General features: G+C 48.0%; 2 protein-coding genes across 4 annotated transcripts; one reads left to right on the plus strand and one right to left on the minus strand.

Annotated features, from left to right (window-relative positions):
• Positions 1 to 4,903: 4,903 nt before the first annotated feature.
• On the minus strand, positions 4,904 to 15,094 carry LOC100060240 (nuclear RNA export factor 3). 2 transcript variants are annotated; one of them, XM_005614432.4, is made up of 21 exons: positions 14,843 to 15,094; positions 12,128 to 12,302; positions 11,757 to 11,910; positions 11,044 to 11,127; positions 10,833 to 10,937; positions 10,643 to 10,708; positions 10,438 to 10,507; positions 10,192 to 10,280; positions 9,968 to 10,075; positions 9,695 to 9,804; positions 8,450 to 8,486; positions 8,016 to 8,084; positions 7,876 to 7,931; positions 7,628 to 7,735; positions 7,451 to 7,509; positions 7,231 to 7,346; positions 7,093 to 7,135; positions 6,440 to 6,512; positions 5,746 to 5,928; positions 5,297 to 5,357; positions 4,904 to 5,185 (listed from the first exon to the last, which is right to left on the minus strand). In XM_005614432.4, the coding sequence occupies exons 1-21, from the start codon at positions 14,844 to 14,846 to the stop codon at positions 5,132 to 5,134; spliced, it is 1,824 nt and encodes a 607-aa protein (XP_005614489.3). In that variant the 5' UTR covers positions 14,847 to 15,094; the 3' UTR covers positions 4,904 to 5,131. The 2 variants fall into 2 exon arrangements, with proteins under 2 accessions (XP_005614489.3, XP_070112882.1); XM_070256781.1 differs by having other exon boundaries at positions 10,809 to 10,937; positions 14,843 to 15,046.
• Positions 15,095 to 16,986: 1,892 nt separating this feature from the next.
• On the plus strand, positions 16,987 to 23,043 carry LOC100060201 (nuclear RNA export factor 1). 2 transcript variants are annotated; one of them, XM_070256783.1, is made up of 17 exons: positions 16,987 to 17,103; positions 17,228 to 17,293; positions 17,429 to 17,498; positions 17,656 to 17,744; positions 17,861 to 17,968; positions 18,132 to 18,241; positions 19,450 to 19,486; positions 19,852 to 19,920; positions 20,005 to 20,060; positions 20,201 to 20,308; positions 20,427 to 20,485; positions 20,590 to 20,705; positions 20,801 to 20,843; positions 21,424 to 21,496; positions 22,008 to 22,190; positions 22,579 to 22,639; positions 22,751 to 23,043. In XM_070256783.1, exons 1-17 carry the CDS (start codon positions 17,014 to 17,016, stop codon positions 22,802 to 22,804), a joined length of 1,392 nt encoding a protein of 463 aa, XP_070112884.1. In that variant the 5' UTR covers positions 16,987 to 17,013; the 3' UTR covers positions 22,805 to 23,043. The 2 variants fall into 2 exon arrangements, with proteins under 2 accessions (XP_070112884.1, XP_070112883.1); XM_070256782.1 differs by having other exon boundaries at positions 17,005 to 17,127.
• The last annotated feature ends 803 nt before the right edge of the window (positions 23,044 to 23,846 follow it).

Consider the following 23,846-nt stretch of genomic DNA (forward strand, 5'->3'; position numbering starts at 1 on the left):
ACAGAGGTGTGAGTTTCAAGGTGCCACAGTTTCCCAAATTAAAACCTCTCTCCACTCAACTGCATCATTTCCTGTTTCAATACTGGTTTCTAGGACTCAGGGTCAAGCTTGAACTAATCTTGCTTGGAATGGAGTCTGAGGTCATACCCCATGGGGTGTGCATTAACCTCCATGTAGCTTCCTGTGTGCATTTCCAGTTATGCGGGTCTGGAGATCAGACAGGGAAGGTTGGGATGCAGATGTGGGATTAGATGTATAGTGTCTGGCACACAGTAGGCACTCAATATCTGTTTAATAAATTAATTAGATGTAGATGTAGGCACAAACAGGAAACAAAGCTATGCATCGTCCTTTCAATCTTTTTATACACATATGAATTTTTCGAATCGAATTGAGATCACAATCTACGTGTTTTGTAACATGCTTTGAAGAAACATTTTGACTCTGTTTCTAAAAAGTATGCCTTTACGTTGAGGTGCAGGGTGTGGGGCGGGGGTTGGGGGGGCTGGAGGAGGTGGGGGTGTGGCAGGGTGGGGGGAATGTGGGAGGGTGGGGAGGGTCCTGTGGAAAATGGAGAATGATGCCCCCGATGACCAGAGTCAGAACTGCAGATGTGAAAGTCTCCACTGGGAGGCTTGGCAAAGGATAGGGGATGGAAAGGGTTGTGGTGTTGGTGAGGGAGTGAGGTGAAAAGAGTCCATCCTATAGGCCAAGATTTCTAGACTTTTCCACATACGGGCAGCAGTGCTTCTATAGTCATACTCATCCTGGGATCTGCAAGCCCTGGGACTGAACATCCAGCACCAAACTGAACTAAGGACTTAAGTGTATGAATAATTAGTGTGAACAAGGTTGAGACAAAGAAACATACACAAACATACACACATACAGAAAACTATCCAAGGAATTGTTTTGATCTGCCCCTGAAGAAGTGAGTATATGAGCATCATAGCTGTAATCACTTCACAATTATTTGATTTTCAACATTCTATTCAATGTTTCCGTATTTAAAACACTATAGAAATGCAAATTTATAAAATAAAAATATCCTCTATCTCTGGCAATGCACGCACAGTGAATTTTTATCAAAGAAACCTGCTTATGTGCTATATTTTTATATTACAGAACATGAGCATGTTTCTAAGCCAATAAATGTATTTCTACACTATTATTTTGTGACTTGGTTGCTGATATACCTGTTTCATAAAACTTTATCTCCATATTTTGTTAGATTACCAATTAGTTCTTCTCTTTGTTTAACAGAAGGAAACGTATAGAAAGGTATATTTCAAAGCTGAAATGATTTTGTCGCTCCTATCTGTCCCTGCCTTTTGCCCACCATAACACGAAGGTAGTCTCTGTTAACATGTTGGTGCCTGTTTCCCAGATTTTTCTCTGTATTCAATGCACTAACATATTTAATCACACACATACTTATACACCCATGTTGATATATATATATTCTTTTGCAGAACTGGGGCATATTCTCCTTTATACATTATAACATCCATGTGTCACTTAATATGATTTATTTTGTATTTGTTTATTTGGTTTCGTATGTATTCATGTGTTTATTGGGGATCTATATTCCTTTCTGTGTTCATTCTTTCTTCATACCATTGACCTCTCTCTATTGTTTAAGATTATTTTGTATACGGAAGATATAAACCTATGCCTGAATATCGGTTGAAAATAATTTCTCCCAGCTTTTCACACACCTTTTAATGTTTTCTGTGCAGATGGTATTTGATCCTTTATAATGATTTTTAGTACAGTTATGTGCTACATAAAGACTTTCTGGTCAACAACTGAATGCATATAAGACGGTGATCCCATAAGATTAGTACCACAGAGCCTTTATATGTAGTAGGCTATAGCATCTAGGTTTGTGTAAATACATGCTATGATGTTTGCACAACGACGAAACCCCCCCAACAATGCATTTCTCAGAATGCGTCCCATTGTTAAGCGATGCATGCCTGTATTTTAAAAGTACTTTAGCACATTGTTTTAAACAGAACAACTGAATAAGAATGCCTTCAATGATGTTGAATGTCAGCTCAGAGGACAAAGTGGGGAAAGCTTAATCCTTTGTGTGACTCCAGATTATGAATCCTGGAGCAGTAATTTATAAGGTCGTTTCCTAGATCATGTTACTTAACTTTTGTCTTCTGTTTCCTGATTGTTGATAATTATTGGTCTTGGATAGACCTGGTAGGATTAAATGAGATGAACTGTGAAAGACCGTTTATATAGTAGTTGTACATGTTAATATCCTACCATTCAGGTTCCCTTTCCCAATGGCAAGAGCTTGTGCAGCTTCCAGAGTCCAGTTCAACACCTCAGGAATCAGCCAGTCCATGTGGGCCTCACGCCCAGGCCTCTTGGCCCACAGGGCAGGATTTCATCCCCACCATCATCTTCATGCCCAATGGGGGCATGCCACAGCTCAGCTCCACATCAAGGTAGTTTCTCACTATCAGTCCTTAAGCCTTGGCGATCCATCAGCTAAATGGGAGGCTGCTGGTTGACCTGTGCAGAGGGCAATGGGTTGTTATTAGATTGGAAAATTCATATGCCTCTCTGAGTCTGAGGTTGGTCATCTGTAAAATGGAACTAAGGGTGCCTTCTTCACAGAGCTTTTCTAAGAAGAAAAGGAGAAAACCTGAGAGAATGTCTGGCATGTGATAGGACTTTGATATGTATGACTCCCAGCCCACTCTGCCTCCTCTGTCTCATAAAATAGAATATGTGAAACATCATCTGGCAATGTAGCAGCAAGAAGTGAACTTTGGTCCCATGTCATCACTTTCTTTTTTCCTCATGCTTTCCTATCTCCTTATTTTCCCTCTAGTTTGAGAAGAATGAAACAATTTTTTATTGAAGAAGAAATATAACAGGACAGCAAAGAATAGGACCAGGTCAGCTAGACAGAAGATGGAAGTCATCAAACATGTGTCCAGTTCTGGACCTATCGCCTGACCACAGGACCTTGGTGAGTCCCTTCCCCTGTGCTGGGATTCGTCCTAACACAGAGGAGCACTCAATGCATAAACTGGGGTTGGAGACGGGGGCTTTTTGGTCAGAAGGACCTAGATTTGATGCTGGGAACCATTACCTGCTGGTTGCTTGATCTCGAGCAAGTAATTTATGTCCTATGTGCACTATAATTGTTGGTATCTCTTATTTTTGTCGTTGTTGATTTCAGTTTTATTAGTAGCATTATTATTCCTACCACCTAGTCAAAGTGTGAATGTGACTGAAAGGAGTGGGGATTACATTGCCAGATAGTACAAAGTTAGGGATGAACCCGGCCAAGGGTGGGGAACACAGGAAGTGAAGACAGAGACTAGGGGTGAAGTAAGCAGAGAAGCACTGAGCTCACTCTGGGTGTCAGGCCCTGTGCCGGTCCTCTCATGACCCTGGGAAGGTACTTACCGAAGAGCACTCCTGGTTCTCAGCTGCAGACAGCAGCAACCTGGGGGCTGTCCTGGGGGTGTCGAGCTGAAGGGCTATGTCCTCATCAGGTCCTTCATCCTTGAGGGATGCAAGGACTGCCCTTCCATCTAAGCCCATCTCCTTTCCCTTTGCTCCTGAGTATCCAGAAAGGTCCTCCTGTGGATGCTTCCAGAACTTACCCTGAAGGCCATTTTTCACACAAATGATTCTTTATCTTTCCCAGTCTCCAAAAGTTGTTCTTCACACCAAGGAGGGGGGACACTGAGGTAAGGAAGGAAATGCCTGCCTCTCAGAGGTATGCGGTCTCCACGTTTCACCTGCCACATTGTACTTTTGTTAAGTAATGACTTTATACATCTCCATTTTTGCTGAGGAAGATTTTCCCTGAGCGAACATCTGTTGCCAATCTTCCTCTTTTTATATGCAAGCCGTTGCCACAGCATGGCCACTGACAGACAAGTGGTGTAGGTCCACATCCAGGAACCGAACCCAGGCTGCTGAGGTGGAGCACACCAAACTTAACCACTAGGCCGTCAGGGCTGCCCTACATTTCCTATACACAGTATATCAATAGACGCACACACAAACACACACACACAATGTATTTTCCTCAAGATAGCAACCTTCAGCTTTCTTTTGTCATTCAGTACCTTATGTCAATGTTTGCAGTTGTGATTTTATGGATTATTATGGTTGAATAGCTTTTCATAGATTTCTTGGGCATTCCGATTGCTTTTGTTTTTGTTTTGTTTTGTTTTTTGCTTTTTTGAGGAAGATTAGCCCCGAGCTAACATCTGCTGCCAATCCTCCTCTTTTTGCTGAGGAAGACTGGCCCTGAGCTAACATCCGTGCCCATCTTCCTCTACTTTATTTGTGGGACGCCTACCACAGCATGGCTTGCCAAGTGGTGCCATGTCCGCATCTGGGATCCAAACTGGCTAACTCTGGGCCGTCAAAGCAGAGCGTGCAAACTTAAACTTAACCGCTGCACAACTGGGCTGGACCCCCTTTTGCTTTTAATAACAATTCTAGGTTAATATTAGTTTCCCTTCTCTCTACTGATTTCTTTATATGTAAAGGGTATTAAGACAATGTCAGTCATATTATGCGGGTTTTCCGAAAATGAATTGTTTTTGAATTTGAATAAATTTGTATGGCTATGAAAGTAATTCTTTTCGCTGCCTAAAAATCTTTGACTAGTACTCTAGGGACACAGAAAGGCATCCCCGGGTTTGTCAGGGTTACAAAGCATCCTTCACCTCGGCAGACACACAGCACTGGGGAGCACACACTGCCTGGGCTCTGGAGGGGGGGTCCAGAAATTCCATCTCTACCCCACGGTTCCCCATGAGTTTCTGACCCTCTCTGACTTCCCTTTCCTTCTCTGAAGACCAGTGCTAATGATGCTGTCCTGGAATGGATTTATCAGGGAATTTACACAACATGCAACATTGTTCTTTATTATCAGAGGAATCAGGGATCCTGGGTACGAAAAATACACAGAACAACTGCCCCTTTGGGTGAATGAGTGCCCATTAAACATTGGCTTCCCAGCCCCAAGCAGATCTCCAAGCTCAGTCCCAGGGATATACTCATAGTAAAGGAAAAACACAACCAAAGTGATGAGGATGAAGATGATAACACCCAAGGGCTTCTTGTCAGGGCTGTGCTCTCAGGATCCTGGATCAGTCTGTGTGAGGGCCTCCTCTGGGATCTTGCACTGGGCCTTGAGGAAGTGAAGGGGGGGAGTTGGGAGATCAGTAGAGCCCAGGAGCCCCGAGTCTCATTCCCAGGCCGCCTGGCCTCCACTCACTTGGCCCGAATTCCCAGACCTCACCTTGAGCAGAGCGAGAACCTGTGCGGCTTTGGTGTAGTCCCAGTGGCTATCATGAAGGCACCTGTGGCGGAGGAAGGACAGGTGCCATCCATTAGGACCAAAGTGGAGACACTCTGACCGCACAGTGCTATTTCCTAACCTACACAACGGAAACACGTGGCCACGTTTACTGCATCATATGCAGCAGAATGAGTCCTGTGGCACAGTGTGTCATGGGAAAAACTCCTGGTACCCAAATGTTTGCCAATAAGAGAACGAAGTCAATGAAATCCATAAAAGGAATGCACACCTGTTCAAAAGCAACCAGGTAGCTCATATGTACTGAGAGGGAAATGTTGAAGGTGATAATGAGTGAAATAAAAAAGCAAAACAAATTACCTGCAAGCTCCCATTATTCACGCCTCCACTCCTCCCAGCTCCCTCCTGTCCTGTGCACACCCAGCACTCACTTCTGAGACCACTGCAGGTTCATGCCGGACTGGGTGGAGAAAGCCTGCACCATTTCCTGTTGCTCCTGGGAGAGGGTGGGCACAGAGCTGGAGGCGGGTGTGGGAACTGGGATGAAGAGCCCACTGTGAGTCTCCTTGGGGTTGGCGTCCCTCACAAACAGCTGGTCATTCAGGATGCACAGACTGGAGGAAAAGGCGGCCCCCAGACAACTGATGGATGGAGAACCCTACACCCCCAACAATGATCCTGCTCCCACTGCCACTCAGCAACCAGATTCCTTCCAGAGCCCCATACTGGGCCTGCCCCCCCAAATTCCTTAGCTGGTACCTCTGTCCCTGCCACAGAGCCCACCTTTGGAGAGATTATTTACCAGCTTCACTATATTTACAGGTTTGTCCCCAAACCAGAGATGATTTTACACCTGCATTTACCCTGAACAGTAGGAAGACATTGAGTCACAGAGAGGTCATGTGATTTAACCAAGGTCACACAGCTAGGGAGTGTTGGGGCCAGGAAGAGAACCCAGTGTTCCGACTCCAGACCCCATGCTCTTACCCACTAGGCTAGGCTGCTCCTCGGATCTAACTGGTGGCTTTCCACAATACTGAGAAAACCCCGAGGTCAACACCACCACATTCCCACCCACTGAGCCCAGGCTGGGCTGGGTGTTCCCACTCACAACACAGCACTCACCTGGAATTGCTGGCAGAGATGGCGATGAAGGTCCGTGTGAAGGCACGAACAGAACCCTGAGACTTTCCTACCACTTTAAAGACAAACGACAAACAACAGACAACAATACCCCCGAAGAGTCGCACATGCTTTACATGCTCACATGGCGTTACCAGTCAGGGTCTGACTTGATAGTCATGCTGAAGGGGACAGTTGTTCACTGGGAGTCAGGGTGTCAGGAATGGAGCGGGCAACAATAGGAGCAATCTGCTCCCCATGACAGGGACTCTACTATGTGTCCGGCTCTGTGACAACCACTTTAGAAGTTCACTCGATTCATTTTTCACAGCTACCCAAGAGGTGGGTATTATTAGCCCCATTGTGCAAGTGAGGAAACATAGAGGTTAAGTAACCAGCACAAGTTCATAGAGTAAGGATCTGGGATGAGACATCAAACTCCACAGCCTGTGTCCCTGATGCCTGAGCTGTGCAGGGCAGACAGGCATGGACGCAGGTCAGACCAGGATGGTTTGGAGGCAGAGTGGGGACTGAAGAACACAGAGGGAGTAGGAAGAGAGGGGAAGGGATCAGGGAAGCTGGGAGAGTTCTGAGGGGGAGCCCAGCCACGGGGAGGGAGCAGTGGGGCCTCTAGTGGAGACTCCGCATACACTCACCTTCCTGGAACACCCCGTTGACAGAGAAGCACAGCATCCTTTCCTGAAAGGGAAGAGCCCAGGGGCTCAGTCACCACCTAAACCTCCTACCCACCTGCAGCTTTCTGGGCCTGCCTGAGGGAGGAAGCAGGTGCTCACCGTCTGGAGCCACTGGTCCACCACGAAGGAGCTGAAGTCATGCTGAGTTGTGGGCAACACACAGAGAGAGCGCACGATGTCATGTTTTGTACTCTTCAACAGCTGAAGCCGCAGGTCTGTGGGCGTGGGCGGAGGAGAGCGAAGGTCAGGGGCTGCCACACCCTGGGCCTTGAAAAATCCCTCCATGACCCTTTTCCCTGCCCAATCTTCCCACACGCACGGGGGTCCTTGAGCTTCTTTATATTCCTGTTATCCTTGACGTACTCGCACAAGCTGCTTCTGGGAGAGAAAGAGGAACAGGAGGTGGTGGTCTGTCCACTGGGTATTTCCAGGAGCTGGCCTGTGTCTGCTGGGGAGCCACAGGGCCCAGGAACAGAGTCTGAGCTGTGATACTCACGGGGCTGGGTCCTCGGGGTTGAAAGGGATGCTCAGGGAAAAGCAGGCCTTGTCAAGGTAAGCACCGAGAAGACCCTGTCGGTCTCCAGAGTCATAGGTCAGGTAATATCTGTGGGGGAACAGAAGGGACAAGCTGCATGTGTGACCTGGGCTCCAAATGAGACTTCAAAGACCCAAGAAGCAGACCTGAGCTTAGGCGGCATCCCCCGGCCCAGCCGTCCCCTTCCTCAGATTCCCAGGAGTACTTACTGCCGCAGGAATTGCAGAACCAGACTCTTCAGCGCATCAGATTCAAAGAAGCTTCCCTGAAATTACAACAGTTTTCAGGACCACAGCTGATACCCCTCCTCATGCACCGCATAAATCTCTGCTTGGTCCTCCCGCCTCACCTTGCAGGTTGGTAGCCTCTTGTGGGCTTCAATACCAAAGTTAGTTGGTGGGCGTGACTCCTGGCTATCCTGGGAAAGGGAAGAGCAAGTCAGCAGTGCAGACCAGCAGCTGGTGCTGGATCATCTGGGAAAAGGATGGGTCCAGCAGGAGGTGAGGGTCAGGGGTCAGGTGTGAAAGGGCCCTGGAAGTTCCATGGGCAAGGTTACATTTGGGATCATCATCAAGGGGTCCCTGAAGCCTTGGAGAATGTTGTTGAATAAGACTGAGAGCCTTTGTCAGGTGCCCACATAGGTGTGTACCACCACCCTCCCACCATGAGGTTTAAGGCTCAGGTTGAAAAATGTAACTTGGGGAAGACCTAAAGGGGTTGGGAGCAGTTTGTGGGCAGTGTCAGTGTCAGTTAGAGGAGTCAATGATCAAGGAATACAATTACCAAGCTTAACAACTTGGGGAACAATTCCAGGATGGAGCTGCCAAAATCAAGACAAAACAGAAAAGTGAAACTGTGGAGGTGTCTTTCCTCATGAAAGCAAGCAGATTTACATCAGAGACACAGCCCGGGGTGTCCCACCTTCAATCCGTGTTGCAGCCCTCCAGGGCCCTGGGCTCCTCCCCCATGGACTGACCCATAGGAAGAGGGCTTGCTTGCTCTCCCTCCCTCTCTCCTTCCCCCCACCCCTTCCCCCTGGGTGGCTCTCACCTAGACTGCTCTGACTGCTTTCCCATGCACAACATAGAATTTGGCTCCCAGGTCTGGGGCTTCCTTCCCCTCCCTGCCCACCTTCCTTTCTCCAACATCTCACTGAGGGCTCCAGAGCGGAGAGGGAATGGGGTGGGAGCCCAGGGCTCTGCTACCTCACTGGGGGTCCAGCATTCTGCCAGGACCAGGACACCACCAGGGATGGCCCATGATGCTGGAGCAAGGAGGTGAGTGGGGCTGGGCTTAGGAGGCAGGGAGGGAACAGGTGGGGATGAGGACAGAGTGAAGTTAGGAGGAAAGAGATGAGAGAGACACAGGGGAGTAGAGACAAGGGAGAGAGAGAAAGCAAAGCAAAGCAAAGGGAAGAGAAAAAAACTCTGCCCTGGTGGTGGGGGTCAGGGAAGAAGAGAGAAGAAAGGGGTGATGGCTCCCCTGCTGCAGCCCTTTCCTTCATCTGCCGTGGCTGGCCCTGGACCCGAGGTCGGAATGGAAAAGGTGCACTTGTTGGGCTGGGAGGGCAGTGGATGTTGGTTGACACTTTGTCACCTGTGTGAGCTCAGTCTGAACTGCGAATGGGAAATGGAGCAGCCCCGGGGGCGAGACCTTCCCCAGAAAGAATAAATAGTCAGGCCCCAGCTCAGCACGAGGCTGAGGGTCTGTGGCCCCCTCTATGACCACCTTCTCTCCTGATGGCCCCTGTGCACTGGTGCCTGTCTTAGTCGAGTCCTTGTCTGAGGAATCACACCCATCTTGGGTGACCCAGGGATACTCTGAAGGTCCAAGCAGGATGATGTAACTTGTGGAGGGAGGGAGGGGCTGTGCCCTTGAGAGGCCTGTCCTCTAAGCACAGGTGAGGGGCACAGAAAAGAAATGGCAGGGCCTGTGGTCCACCCAGAAGACCAGGACTGCTGCCTCCTGCAAACAGTCACTGTCAGCGGTAGCTCAGGCTCCCAGGAGGCAACAGAGGGTACAACTGACCTTATGTTGGTTGACTTATCTGGGAAGGTGGTGCACAGGGAGTTTCTGTCTGCGCTCATCTCTTCTGGCTCCAGCCCTTGGCCCTTGTCCAACTTCCCTGCAGCCTTCACCTGTGATTATGAGGAGGAACAACGTGGACCAGAGGAAGAGAGCCAGGATGACCCTGCACCCCAGTTCCTATGTTTGCTAACAAATCCACTTCCGGCCTCTTGCCACCACCCCATGAGCCCTCCCACCTTCCCTTTAAAGAAGGATCTGGGTACTGAACCTCACCTCGTTGCTGGGGAGGTTCAAGTTCTTGATGTTGGAGGCATTCTGCATAGTGGTGGACAGGCCAGCCAGCTGGCAGGGTTTCGTGTTGCTCAGGTTCCAGGGCAAAAGCTATGATGAGGAAAGAGAGTGAGGACCTCAACCAGGGATATCTGAGACGAATCTGCCTCTTCTACCTGAACTCTCCCCATTCACCATCAATCCCAGCAGTGGGCCCAAGTCCTCACCTTGGGCATGTTCTCTCCATGGATCTGCAGGGAGGCAGCCATGTCATTTCCAGGATTCGGTACCATTTCCACACCAAGGGTCACCAAGGCTCAAAGAGGCCGAGAGGAGGAAATGAGAAGGCTGAGAGGGGCCCAGCTGGTACAGCCCCGGCACCAACCCCTCCCCAGGTTTCCATCCCTAAGTCTCCTTCCCAACAATTGGACCCCTCTGCCCTCACCCTCCCTAGAATTACTGCTGGAGCCTACCAGGGTCAAAGCGGAGTTTGTGGATGTCAAGAGACTGCCGGGAGACATCATATAGTTTGTGCATGGTCAGCTGCAGAGTTAGAGATGGGATTTAGTGGCTCTGAGTCTGAGGTGGTGAAGGGAGGTAGTAGGCGGGGGTGGAAGAGGTGGGTCTGCATGTGAGTGCACAACTCGTTTGAGTCTGCACTAACTTTATCTGCTTCACCTTTTCTGACTTCAGCTCCTTCTGCACAGAGCAGGGTGCATCAGAGGGGCTGACAAAGATAGATATCTGCAAAGAGCACAAGAGGGGCTGGGTAAGCACCAGGAAATCTGAGCCTTGGGATCAAGCAAGACCTTGCCGCTGTCCTGCCCCCTCGCCCCTCGCTAACCCTGGTCATGTCTTTGACACACACCCTTTCATTATTCTTATCCCAAATCTTGCCGTTGATATTCTTCAATGCAAAGGCAATGTTGGCATTCTCAACGAAGAACTGGGCCTGCATTTTCTCATAGTGAAACTATGGGGAGAGTGACAAGAGAAACAGAATACGAGACCAGAGGGCCCTGCCCATCTGGACCCTCAAGCTGCCTTGTTTCTACTTCTCCACCTCTCTGTCCTCTTACTTCGACTGGGGTGAAGGGGACACTGCATTGCTTCTGAATCAAACTGAGCAGCCACTTCTCATCATATTTTATGCCAAATGGAACCTAGGAGTGAGAGAAGATGAGAGAGGAAATTGACATAATGGAATCTAAGGTTAAGATAAGACCCCCCCCCCATATCTTCCTTTCAGTCCTGTTTTTCAGGCTTTAAAATAATTTCTTAAGATAGAACAATATCCATTATTTATAACTTTTGTACCGGACATGGATTTCCTAAATACCCTTTTTTCCGTTCAAATACTTTTCTTCAAATAATCAACTTAAGATGTTTAACATGTACTCTCTTTTATAAAATTCCAAGAGATCCTACCTAAGGCAGACCTGGCCTGCCCCTCTGACAAGAACCCGAGATTCAACCCTCTCCCACACTAGCTTGAGCCAAATGAGCCTTGCTGGGTGGAGGTGCTCCATCTCCTTGGCAGTAGTTTCCTCCTTGGCTTTTAGATAACCTCTCCCATTCTCCTCTCCCATTCTCCCTACAGTCAGTCTGTTCCTTTTTTGCTGCTGCTCTGAGTCTGCCTTTATATGACTAGGATGTTAACTCTAGGTAATAAAATGACAGATGACCAACTCCTCTGCCTCAGAAGAGTACCTAGCATCCCTACACCAGTCCAGCACAACACCCTGTGTTCATCTTCTCCTAAATATTAAGTCCATCTTGCCAGGACACTCACTGTGATCTTGAACCAGCTCCCTGAGGTCTCATCCTGCTTGTTCCCCTCCGTTCTTCTCTCTGGAGGCTTTTGCTCTCTCTCCATGTTAACGTGGGTTTGGTCTTGTTTCTGAAAAGTGCCTCTCCGATGACAGGGTGGAATGGCATAGGGAGCACTGTGGGGAAGTGGAGACAAAGAAGCAGTCGATATATACTCAAAACGTCTCTACACGTTTGCCCCACTGATACCAGGGCTACAACAAAGTTTGCTCTACCCTTAACCTGATCCTGTCTTTCCTCACTCTTCCAGACTGGAGAGAAAAGTGATATTGAACTACAGAGTTATGGATTCCACTGGCTGGTACTTTCCAGCCATGCTGACTGGTCACTTACTATCTTATTCCAGTGTCCACAGGAGCATCACTTGTTTCAGGATCTCCATCTTGCTGCTGGTGAGATGAAGGATGAATGCCAGAACTGACTTCTTCAGACCAATTACTATATCTCCTTCGGTAAATACCCCAGCATCTTTCTCTTCTTTTTAAGAATTTAGGTTGGTTATTTCGCCCTGAAATTGAGAACAACACATCATTAGTTCCAATACCAGAAAAAGTAATGGGTAAATATCATGGCTAATGAAGGAATATCGCTGACTTCTCTAAACTAAAAAGAAGTGCATCACAGGGCTCAAAAGGTTGAAAGATTTCACTGTGGTTCCGCTTCCTGGAAGACGAGAGGTGGGGAGCATTCACAGCCAAGAAGAAAATAAGCACAGAGGAAAGGGTTTGGGACTAGGGTTTAATTGTGATGTTAGTCCCTGCTCTGCCCGTTTCAGGCTAGGTGACCCGGGACACGTTGTTTATCATCTCTAACTCTCACTTCCCTCTTCTGCTCTAGGGTGATAGTAAAATCGACCCTGAAAGTTTGGTGTTATGGTTCCAGGATCAAAGGTGAGTTCCCTGCAAGGAGGAAGGATTATAGAAATGAGAGAGAAGTCTGATGAAAATATCTGGAATGAAGCCTGGAGAAACAGAATATGGAGAATACGAAAAGAGAGAGGGAGAGAATAAAAGGAGACATAATGAACATGTCTAACACATGGTTAGTCTGAGTCCCGGGAAAAATGAGAGAGAATAGTGGAGAAGTGGTATTTGAAGAGATCTTGGTTGAGAAGTTTCCAAAAGTAAGAAGATATCAAGTAGTCTAACAATATTGATAGGAGAAAAATTATGCTTTAAGGAAAAACATTCCTAAAGAAAAGACATGCCTTTTATAATGATGTGAATCTGGCAAAAACTGGGGAAATTTGTGATCAGAAAACTCAAACTAAAAGAAATATTAAAGGTTCTTCTTCAGGTAGAAGAAATATGGTCCCAGATGGAGGCACATAGGTGCAGGAAAGAAAGACTAATGACATTTGTGAATATGTAGGCAAATCTAAATAAGTATTGGCTATATAGCATAATGATAATAAGTTCTTTTGGAGGTTGAAATATACATAGAGTTAAAATGCATGACAATAAAATGGGAGGGGTAAATGGAATCAAAGTGTTGCAAGGTCCCTTCATTATCTGAGGACCTTGAAAGATCTAATTTACAATAGACTGTGAAAATTCTAAAATGTACATTGTAATCTTAAAGGTAAACATGACAAGAAAGGCAGAAGAATTTTTAACTATCTAGCAAAATGAGATAACAGTTTAATAGTTAAAAATAATGATTTCAAAAGAAAGCAGAAGAAAAAGGAACTTAGAACAGGCAAAAATAAATGTAATAAGGAATATAGAAACCAAATTATACCTATATTTACATTAAAAGTTTCATACTAAATATTCAAAACAGAAAAATCGATATTGTCACACTCAGGCGTCCATTAAATGCTCCTTACAAGAGACATATACAAAACTTTACAATCTAAAATATTGGAAAGTAAAACAATTGGCAAAATGTGTACCATTTTCACACTAGCTTACTGATAGCTACTTAATAACCATATTAGTAAAAGAAAAAGTACATTTCTTTATTTTTTTTTTTGAATTTTAGGAAGACTAGCCCTGACCTAACATCTGCCACCAATCCTCTTCTTTTTGCTGAGGAGGACTGGTCCTGAGCTAACATCCCTGCCCATCTTCCTCTACTTTATGTGTGCGACGCCTACCACAGCATGGCTTGGCAAGGGGTGCATAGGTCCACACCCCGGATCCAAACCAGTGAACCCCTGACTGCCAAAGCTGAATGTGTGAACTTAACCACTGCATCACCTGGCCGGCCCCCACTTCTTTAAATAGAAAACATTACTAGAGAAAAGAGGGAAATTTCCTTATAATGAAAGGTTCAATGCTATAAGAAGATATTAATAAAAAATTCAAAATTTGCACACACGTCTTAACATACAGCCAAAATATGGGAAGCAAAAACTGACACAAGGAAATGGAGAAATGGTTAAATCCATGGTCACAATGGGAAATTTTAATACACCTCGCTGAGTGACATCTAAAAGGACGGACAAAAATTCAGCGAGATGGAGAAGATTTAAAATGTGATTGAAGTAAATTAACAAATTTACTTAATTGACATAGAGCAATGCACATAACTACACATGGAACATTCTAGAATAAGTCATATGCTGGGCCATAAAGCAAGCCTCCGGAAACTTCCATGAGGGGTAATAATCTACCTTGAATAGTTGATACAAGATTCAAGAGTAAGCGTGGCCCTCCCCCACCTCTAGAATGAATCCAAAGAATGTTAATTTACACCAACCCACACCCCCACACCCATCTGGGTAACTCTCCCCACTCTCGGAACCATGGACCTGAGACGACCACACAGCTCAGGCCTTTCCCCTCAACCAGGGAAAAAATTTTACCTCAGCCATGACCACTTCCATAAGAGGGGAGGTTTTCTGTATAGAACCAGGATAGGTGTGTCAGGGGCCACTTGGCCCATTTCCTCAGGAGACTGGAAAATAGTCAGCCCGGGCCCTCACCACCCCTCCTCTAAAGGGGGGTTGGCTGAGTGTCCCGTGGCTTGAGGTGGGGAAGGGGACCCAGAACCCCTCCTGCCCTGTGGGGTTCTGAGGCCAAGGCCTCATGCTGACCAACTCACGCATGGTGTGGCCTGAAGCCTGAGACTTGTCACCAATGTCCTCACAGGCTGCTTGTGAAGAGAATCTGTGGCGTCTGGAGCTAGGGGTTTGGGGGAGATCAGGGACGGCTTCCGAGGAAGGTGAGAAAATGCCCCAAACCTCTTTGTCAGGGCCACACAAACAAGATGGAGTCCTTACAGGAAGTCTCTTCCTCAGAGGCAGAGAGAAGACAGCCCTGGAGGCCAGACGAAACTTAACCTCCTAGAGCTACTGCCCCCTGAGTTTGCTACCAGCGTACCTCCCAGGAAATTGTTTCCAACTGCGCCACCCCTGCAGAGGAGGCCAACTGGAGTCAGGAGGCCTGGGATCCAGATACTTGGAGCTACAAACTCAGGGAACTCTGTGTGCTAGTCTCTGTGTCAGCTGCATTGCGTTGTGTTCCTTCACTCTGCAAACCCAGAGCACTCTGAGTGCCAGCTCAGGCCAGGCTCTGTACTTGCTACATTGCATCTATTCTTTCATGTATTCTTCCCAGGGGAACTCTGAAGTCAGAATCACCAGCTTTCCAAGGTTGCTGAGGTTTAATGAGGTGCTGCAGCTTGTCTGGAGTCATTCAGATGCTACCTGGAAAAACAGAGACTGAAATAGACCTCCATGGAGTGGCGATGACCTCTCCATGCCTAGCTTTACTAATTTCTTGCTGCAATATATGGCATTTTCTTAAGTTAGGGCAAAGTAACAGAATGTTCTGAAAATAGTCACTTTGCTGGAATTACCTCCAGCCCATCCCAGAGAGAGATAATACCAAAACAAAGGAAAAACACAGACCTGGAAAATATAAAGAAAAGAACAAGGGTTTGGCGGGTCACTGTAATAAAAGTAGAAGAATTATATTTTTCATTTTAAAAACATATAGGGAATGTAAACAGATGCACCTTAGTGGTCGGAGCCAGCACTGCAGCTCTGAAAGTCCAGAGGGTTCTGCAAAGAAGAGGGAAGGAGGCAACAGCCTGTATGCCAGTGCATCAGCAAGAACTTCCTGGAATTTTCCACTACTTTCTGGAATTTTCCACTCGTTATCCACAATCCCTTCCTGGATCTCTGTGCCCTGAGAGAGGAAGGCCAGCCTCTGAGAGAGGTATAGAAGAACGACATGTGAACATATGGGGTGAGGGAAGTTTAAAACAGAAATGCACACACGTACGCACAGAAACTGTCAAGCCAAAGTTGAATTTTTAAAGTTTTTATAAAACCGTATCATGTGAACATTTTTATAACATAGTACATATATGTGGACTTTATTGTCAATTGGTAATTAGATATTTGCAACTGTTTCTCTCAACACACTTGCCTAATTGCAAAATGTTAAACATTAAAAACACATACTTAGACAATGAAATCATTCTGCACCTTCCATCTGTACGACCCCCTCACCATGACTCACAGATATCCAAGATATCCAATGTAAATAGATGGGTGCACATATGGCAGATGTGTTTCTCTTTAGGTAATGCATATACCTACTTAAAATATTTAGCTAGTCATGTAGTTATAGATATGATCTTTTTAAAATTGGCAATCACATAAATAATTTCCTGCAAATTGATTTTTTCACTTGTTGTGACATCCAGATTTTCATTTCTTCAATTTGTGCTTTTTGGCATCTTTCCAGGTGTTTACTGGCAAAGCAGTTTGCTCTTTAGGTGAATTATTTGTTGTTATCTTTTGTCCCCTTCTCTACTGATTAACAAAAGTCCTTTAGGTTCTTGCACATTAGCACAAATTCTGGAATATTGTTTGCGAATATTTACTCCCAGATTTTCAAATTTCTGATATTTTTCTTTTGACAGTATGGAAATTGCTTTAATTTTCATGGATTTTCTTTGCTTAAAAATAATACAGCCAAGACAGAAAAAAAAAAACAAGGAATACAAAGGATTACATCAAATACGAGTCTGCTGGGAATTCTAGATTCAAAGCCTTGAAGGCTTCAGAGCACAATGGGAAGAAGCTTTAGAGCTAATTCCGCACTTGAGAATAATGGGGAAAAGAATTGAATACCTGCTTGCTTATAGGAGACACCAGGAAAAGTGCCTCTAGTTTAAAATAGTCCTGTAAATGATCATTTTGTTTCCTCTGGTCTCGTATTCTGTTTCTCTTGTCACTCTCCCCATAGTTTCACTATGAGAAAATGCAGGCCCAGTTCTTCGTTGAGAATGCCAACATTGCCTTTGCATTGAAGAATATCAACGGCAAGATTTGGGATAAGAATAATGAAAGGGTGTGTGTCAAAGACATGACCAGGGTTAGCGAGGGGCGAGGGGGCAGGACAGCGGCAAGGTCTTGCTTGATCCCAAGGCTCAGATTTCCTGGTGCTTACCCAGCCCCTCTTGTGCTCTTTGCAGATATCTATCTTTGTCAGCCCCTCTGATGCACCCTGCTCTGTGCAGAAGGAGCTGAAGTCAGAAAAGGTGAAGCAGATAAAGTTAGTGCAGACTCAAACGAGTTGTGCACTCACATGCAGACCCACCTCTTCCACCCCCGCCTACTACCTCCCTTCACCACCTCAGACTCAGAGCCACTAAATCCCATCTCTAACTCTGCAGCTGACCATGCACAAACTATATGATGTCTCCCGGCAGTCTCTTGACATCCACAAACTCCGCTTTGACCCTGGTAGGCTCCAGCAGTAATTCTAGGGAGGGTGAGGGCAGAGGGGTCCAATTGTTGGGAAGGAGACTTAGGGATGGAAACCTGGGGAGGGGTTGGTGCCGGGGCTGTACCAGCTGGGCCCCTCTCAGCCTTCTCATTTCCTCCTCTCGGCCTCTTTGAGCCTTGGTGACCCTTGGTGTGGAAATGGTACCGAATCCTGGAAATGACATGGCTGCCTCCCTGCAGATCCATGGAGAGAACATGCCCAAGGTGAGGACTTGGGCCCACTGCTGGGATTGATGGTGAATGGGGAGAGTTCAGGTAGAAGAGGCAGATTCGTCTCAGATATCCCTGGTTGAGGTCCTCACTCTCTTTCCTCATCATAGCTTTTGCCCTGGAACCTGAGCAACACGAAACCCTGCCAGCTGGCTGGCCTGTCCACCACTATGCAGAATGCCTCCAACATCAAGAACTTGAACCTCCCCAGCAACGAGGTGAGGTTCAGTACCCAGATCCTTCTTTAAAGGGAAGGTGGGAGGGCTCATGGGGTGGTGGCAAGAGGCCGGAAGTGGATTTGTTAGCAAACATAGGAACTGGGGTGCAGGGTCATCCTGGCTCTCTTCCTCTGGTCCACGTTGTTCCTCCTCATAATCACAGGTGAAGGCTGCAGGGAAGTTGGACAAGGGCCAAGGGCTGGAGCCAGAAGAGATGAGCGCAGACAGAAACTCCCTGTGCACCACCTTCCCAGATAAGTCAACCAACATAAGGTCAGTTGTACCCTCTGTTGCCTCCTGGGAGCCTGAGCTACCGCTGACAGTGACTGTTTGCAGGAGGCAGCAGTCCTGGTCTTCTGGGTGGACCACAGGCCCTGCCATTTCTTTTCTGTGCCCCTCACCTGTGCTTAGAGGACAGGCCTCTCAAGGGCACAGCCCCTCCCTCCCTCCACAAGTTACATCATCCTGCTTGGACCTTCAGAGTATCCCTGGGTCACCCAAGATGGGTGTGATTCCTCAGACAAGGACTCGACTAAGACAGGCACCAGTGCACAGGGGCCATCAGGAGAGAAGGTGGTCATAGAGGGGGCCACAGACCCTCAGCCTCGTGCTGAGCTGGGGCCTGACTATTTATTCTTTCTGGGGAAGGTCTCGCCCCCGGGGCTGCTCCATTTCCCATTCGCAGTTCAGACTGAGCTCACACAGGTGACAAAGTGTCAACCAACATCCACTGCCCTCCCAGCCCAACAAGTGCACCTTTTCCATTCCGACCTCGGGTCCAGGGCCAGCCACGGCAGATGAAGGAAAGGGCTGCAGCAGGGGAGCCATCACCCCTTTCTTCTCTCTTCTTCCCTGACCCCCACCACCAGGGCAGAGTTTTTTTCTCTTCCCTTTGCTTTGCTTTGCTTTCTCTCTCTCCCTTGTCTCTACTCCCCTGTGTCTCTCTCATCTCTTTCCTCCTAACTTCACTCTGTCCTCATCCCCACCTGTTCCCTCCCTGCCTCCTAAGCCCAGCCCCACTCACCTCCTTGCTCCAGCATCATGGGCCATCCCTGGTGGTGTCCTGGTCCTGGCAGAATGCTGGACCCCCAGTGAGGTAGCAGAGCCCTGGGCTCCCACCCCATTCCCTCTCCGCTCTGGAGCCCTCAGTGAGATGTTGGAGAAAGGAAGGTGGGCAGGGAGGGGAAGGAAGCCCCAGACCTGGGAGCCAAATTCTATGTTGTGCATGGGAAAGCAGTCAGAGCAGTCTAGGTGAGAGCCACCCAGGGGGAAGGGGTGGGGGGAAGGAGAGAGGGAGGGAGAGCAAGCAAGCCCTCTTCCTATGGGTCAGTCCATGGGGGAGGAGCCCAGGGCCCTGGAGGGCTGCAACACGGATTGAAGGTGGGACACCCCGGGCTGTGTCTCTGATGTAAATCTGCTTGCTTTCATGAGGAAAGACACCTCCACAGTTTCACTTTTCTGTTTTGTCTTGATTTTGGCAGCTCCATCCTGGAATTGTTCCCCAAGTTGTTAAGCTTGGTAATTGTATTCCTTGATCATTGACTCCTCTAACTGACACTGACACTGCCCACAAACTGCTCCCAACCCCTTTAGGTCTTCCCCAAGTTACATTTTTCAACCTGAGCCTTAAACCTCATGGTGGGAGGGTGGTGGTACACACCTATGTGGGCACCTGACAAAGGCTCTCAGTCTTATTCAACAACATTCTCCAAGGCTTCAGGGACCCCTTGATGATGATCCCAAATGTAACCTTGCCCATGGAACTTCCAGGGCCCTTTCACACCTGACCCCTGACCCTCACCTCCTGCTGGACCCATCCTTTTCCCAGATGATCCAGCACCAGCTGCTGGTCTGCACTGCTGACTTGCTCTTCCCTTTCCCAGGATAGCCAGGAGTCACGCCCACCAACTAACTTTGGTATTGAAGCCCACAAGAGGCTACCAACCTGCAAGGTGAGGCGGGAGGACCAAGCAGAGATTTATGCGGTGCATGAGGAGGGGTATCAGCTGTGGTCCTGAAAACTGTTGTAATTTCAGGGAAGCTTCTTTGAATCTGATGCGCTGAAGAGTCTGGTTCTGCAATTCCTGCGGCAGTAAGTACTCCTGGGAATCTGAGGAAGGGGACGGCTGGGCCGGGGGATGCCGCCTAAGCTCAGGTCTGCTTCTTGGGTCTTTGAAGTCTCATTTGGAGCCCAGGTCACACATGCAGCTTGTCCCTTCTGTTCCCCCACAGATATTACCTGACCTATGACTCTGGAGACCGACAGGGTCTTCTCGGTGCTTACCTTGACAAGGCCTGCTTTTCCCTGAGCATCCCTTTCAACCCCGAGGACCCAGCCCCGTGAGTATCACAGCTCAGACTCTGTTCCTGGGCCCTGTGGCTCCCCAGCAGACACAGGCCAGCTCCTGGAAATACCCAGTGGACAGACCACCACCTCCTGTTCCTCTTTCTCTCCCAGAAGCAGCTTGTGCGAGTACGTCAAGGATAACAGGAATATAAAGAAGCTCAAGGACCCCCGTGCGTGTGGGAAGATTGGGCAGGGAAAAGGGTCATGGAGGGATTTTTCAAGGCCCAGGGTGTGGCAGCCCCTGACCTTCGCTCTCCTCCGCCCACGCCCACAGACCTGCGGCTTCAGCTGTTGAAGAGTACAAAACATGACATCGTGCGCTCTCTCTGTGTGTTGCCCACAACTCAGCATGACTTCAGCTCCTTCGTGGTGGACCAGTGGCTCCAGACGGTGAGCACCTGCTTCCTCCCTCAGGCAGGCCCAGAAAGCTGCAGGTGGGTAGGAGGTTTAGGTGGTGACTGAGCCCCTGGGCTCTTCCCTTTCAGGAAAGGATGCTGTGCTTCTCTGTCAACGGGGTGTTCCAGGAAGGTGAGTGTATGCGGAGTCTCCACTAGAGGCCCCACTGCTCCCTCCCCGTGGCTGGGCTCCCCCTCAGAACTCTCCCAGCTTCCCTGATCCCTTCCCCTCTCTTCCTACTCCCTCTGTGTTCTTCAGTCCCCACTCTGCCTCCAAACCATCCTGGTCTGACCTGCGTCCATGCCTGTCTGCCCTGCACAGCTCAGGCATCAGGGACACAGGCTGTGGAGTTTGATGTCTCATCCCAGATCCTTACTCTATGAACTTGTGCTGGTTACTTAACCTCTATGTTTCCTCACTTGCACAATGGGGCTAATAATACCCACCTCTTGGGTAGCTGTGAAAAATGAATCGAGTGAACTTCTAAAGTGGTTGTCACAGAGCCGGACACATAGTAGAGTCCCTGTCATGGGGAGCAGATTGCTCCTATTGTTGCCCGCTCCATTCCTGACACCCTGACTCCCAGTGAACAACTGTCCCCTTCAGCATGACTATCAAGTCAGACCCTGACTGGTAACGCCATGTGAGCATGTAAAGCATGTGCGACTCTTCGGGGGTATTGTTGTCTGTTGTTTGTCGTTTGTCTTTAAAGTGGTAGGAAAGTCTCAGGGTTCTGTTCGTGCCTTCACACGGACCTTCATCGCCATCTCTGCCAGCAATTCCAGGTGAGTGCTGTGTTGTGAGTGGGAACACCCAGCCCAGCCTGGGCTCAGTGGGTGGGAATGTGGTGGTGTTGACCTCGGGGTTTTCTCAGTATTGTGGAAAGCCACCAGTTAGATCCGAGGAGCAGCCTAGCCTAGTGGGTAAGAGCATGGGGTCTGGAGTCGGAACACTGGGTTCTCTTCCTGGCCCCAACACTCCCTAGCTGTGTGACCTTGGTTAAATCACATGACCTCTCTGTGACTCAATGTCTTCCTACTGTTCAGGGTAAATGCAGGTGTAAAATCATCTCTGGTTTGGGGACAAACCTGTAAATATAGTGAAGCTGGTAAATAATCTCTCCAAAGGTGGGCTCTGTGGCAGGGACAGAGGTACCAGCTAAGGAATTTGGGGGGGCAGGCCCAGTATGGGGCTCTGGAAGGAATCTGGTTGCTGAGTGGCAGTGGGAGCAGGATCATTGTTGGGGGTGTAGGGTTCTCCATCCATCAGTTGTCTGGGGGCCGCCTTTTCCTCCAGTCTGTGCATCCTGAATGACCAGCTGTTTGTGAGGGACGCCAACCCCAAGGAGACTCACAGTGGGCTCTTCATCCCAGTTCCCACACCCGCCTCCAGCTCTGTGCCCACCCTCTCCCAGGAGCAACAGGAAATGGTGCAGGCTTTCTCCACCCAGTCCGGCATGAACCTGCAGTGGTCTCAGAAGTGAGTGCTGGGTGTGCACAGGACAGGAGGGAGCTGGGAGGAGTGGAGGCGTGAATAATGGGAGCTTGCAGGTAATTTGTTTTGCTTTTTTATTTCACTCATTATCACCTTCAACATTTCCCTCTCAGTACATATGAGCTACCTGGTTGCTTTTGAACAGGTGTGCATTCCTTTTATGGATTTCATTGACTTCGTTCTCTTATTGGCAAACATTTGGGTACCAGGAGTTTTTCCCATGACACACTGTGCCACAGGACTCATTCTGCTGCATATGATGCAGTAAACGTGGCCACGTGTTTCCGTTGTGTAGGTTAGGAAATAGCACTGTGCGGTCAGAGTGTCTCCACTTTGGTCCTAATGGATGGCACCTGTCCTTCCTCCGCCACAGGTGCCTTCATGATAGCCACTGGGACTACACCAAAGCCGCACAGGTTCTCGCTCTGCTCAAGGTGAGGTCTGGGAATTCGGGCCAAGTGAGTGGAGGCCAGGCGGCCTGGGAATGAGACTCGGGGCTCCTGGGCTCTACTGATCTCCCAACTCCCCCCCTTCACTTCCTCAAGGCCCAGTGCAAGATCCCAGAGGAGGCCCTCACACAGACTGATCCAGGATCCTGAGAGCACAGCCCTGACAAGAAGCCCTTGGGTGTTATCATCTTCATCCTCATCACTTTGGTTGTGTTTTTCCTTTACTATGAGTATATCCCTGGGACTGAGCTTGGAGATCTGCTTGGGGCTGGGAAGCCAATGTTTAATGGGCACTCATTCACCCAAAGGGGCAGTTGTTCTGTGTATTTTTCGTACCCAGGATCCCTGATTCCTCTGATAATAAAGAACAATGTTGCATGTTGTGTAAATTCCCTGATAAATCCATTCCAGGACAGCATCATTAGCACTGGTCTTCAGAGAAGGAAAGGGAAGTCAGAGAGGGTCAGAAACTCATGGGGAACCGTGGGGTAGAGATGGAATTTCTGGACCCCCCCTCCAGAGCCCAGGCAGTGTGTGCTCCCCAGTGCTGTGTGTCTGCCGAGGTGAAGGATGCTTTGTAACCCTGACAAACCCGGGGATGCCTTTCTGTGTCCCTAGAGTACTAGTCAAAGATTTTTAGGCAGCGAAAAGAATTACTTTCATAGCCATACAAATTTATTCAAATTCAAAAACAATTCATTTTCGGAAAACCCGCATAATATGACTGACATTGTCTTAATACCCTTTACATATAAAGAAATCAGTAGAGAGAAGGGAAACTAATATTAACCTAGAATTGTTATTAAAAGCAAAAGGGGGTCCAGCCCAGTTGTGCAGCGGTTAAGTTTAAGTTTGCACGCTCTGCTTTGACGGCCCAGAGTTAGCCAGTTTGGATCCCAGATGCGGACATGGCACCACTTGGCAAGCCATGCTGTGGTAGGCGTCCCACAAATAAAGTAGAGGAAGATGGGCACGGATGTTAGCTCAGGGCCAGTCTTCCTCAGCAAAAAGAGGAGGATTGGCAGCAGATGTTAGCTCGGGGCTAATCTTCCTCAAAAAAGCAAAAAACAAAACAAAACAAAAACAAAAGCAATCGGAATGCCCAAGAAATCTATGAAAAGCTATTCAACCATAATAATCCATAAAATCACAACTGCAAACATTGACATAAGGTACTGAATGACAAAAGAAA

This window comes from Equus caballus, chromosome X (genome assembly GCF_041296265.1).
Source record: "Equus caballus isolate H_3958 breed thoroughbred chromosome X, TB-T2T, whole genome shotgun sequence".
NCBI lineage: Eukaryota > Metazoa > Chordata > Mammalia > Perissodactyla > Equidae > Equus > Equus caballus.

Excerpts from the sequence above, each read along its gene's own strand:
- LOC100060240 (XM_070256781.1), bottom strand. Across the intron at positions 10,709-10,808 it reads GTGTCAAAGACATGACCAGG|ATATCTATCTTTGTCAGCCC; the intron begins GTTAGCGAGGGG and ends TGCTCTTTGCAG. Across the intron at positions 7,347-7,450 it reads AAAGAAGCTCAAGGACCCCC|ACCTGCGGCTTCAGCTGTTG; the intron begins GTGCGTGTGGGA and ends CCACGCCCACAG.
- LOC100060201 (XM_070256782.1), top strand. The coding sequence starts at position 17,014 with ATGCAGGCCCAGTTCTTCGTTGAGAATGCCAACATTGCCTTTGCATTG. Across the intron at positions 17,969-18,131 it reads TGAACCTCCCCAGCAACGAG|GTGAAGGCTGCAGGGAAGTT; the intron begins GTGAGGTTCAGT and ends TCATAATCACAG. Across the intron at positions 19,921-20,004 it reads AGAGGCTACCAACCTGCAAG|GGAAGCTTCTTTGAATCTGA; the intron begins GTGAGGCGGGAG and ends TTGTAATTTCAG.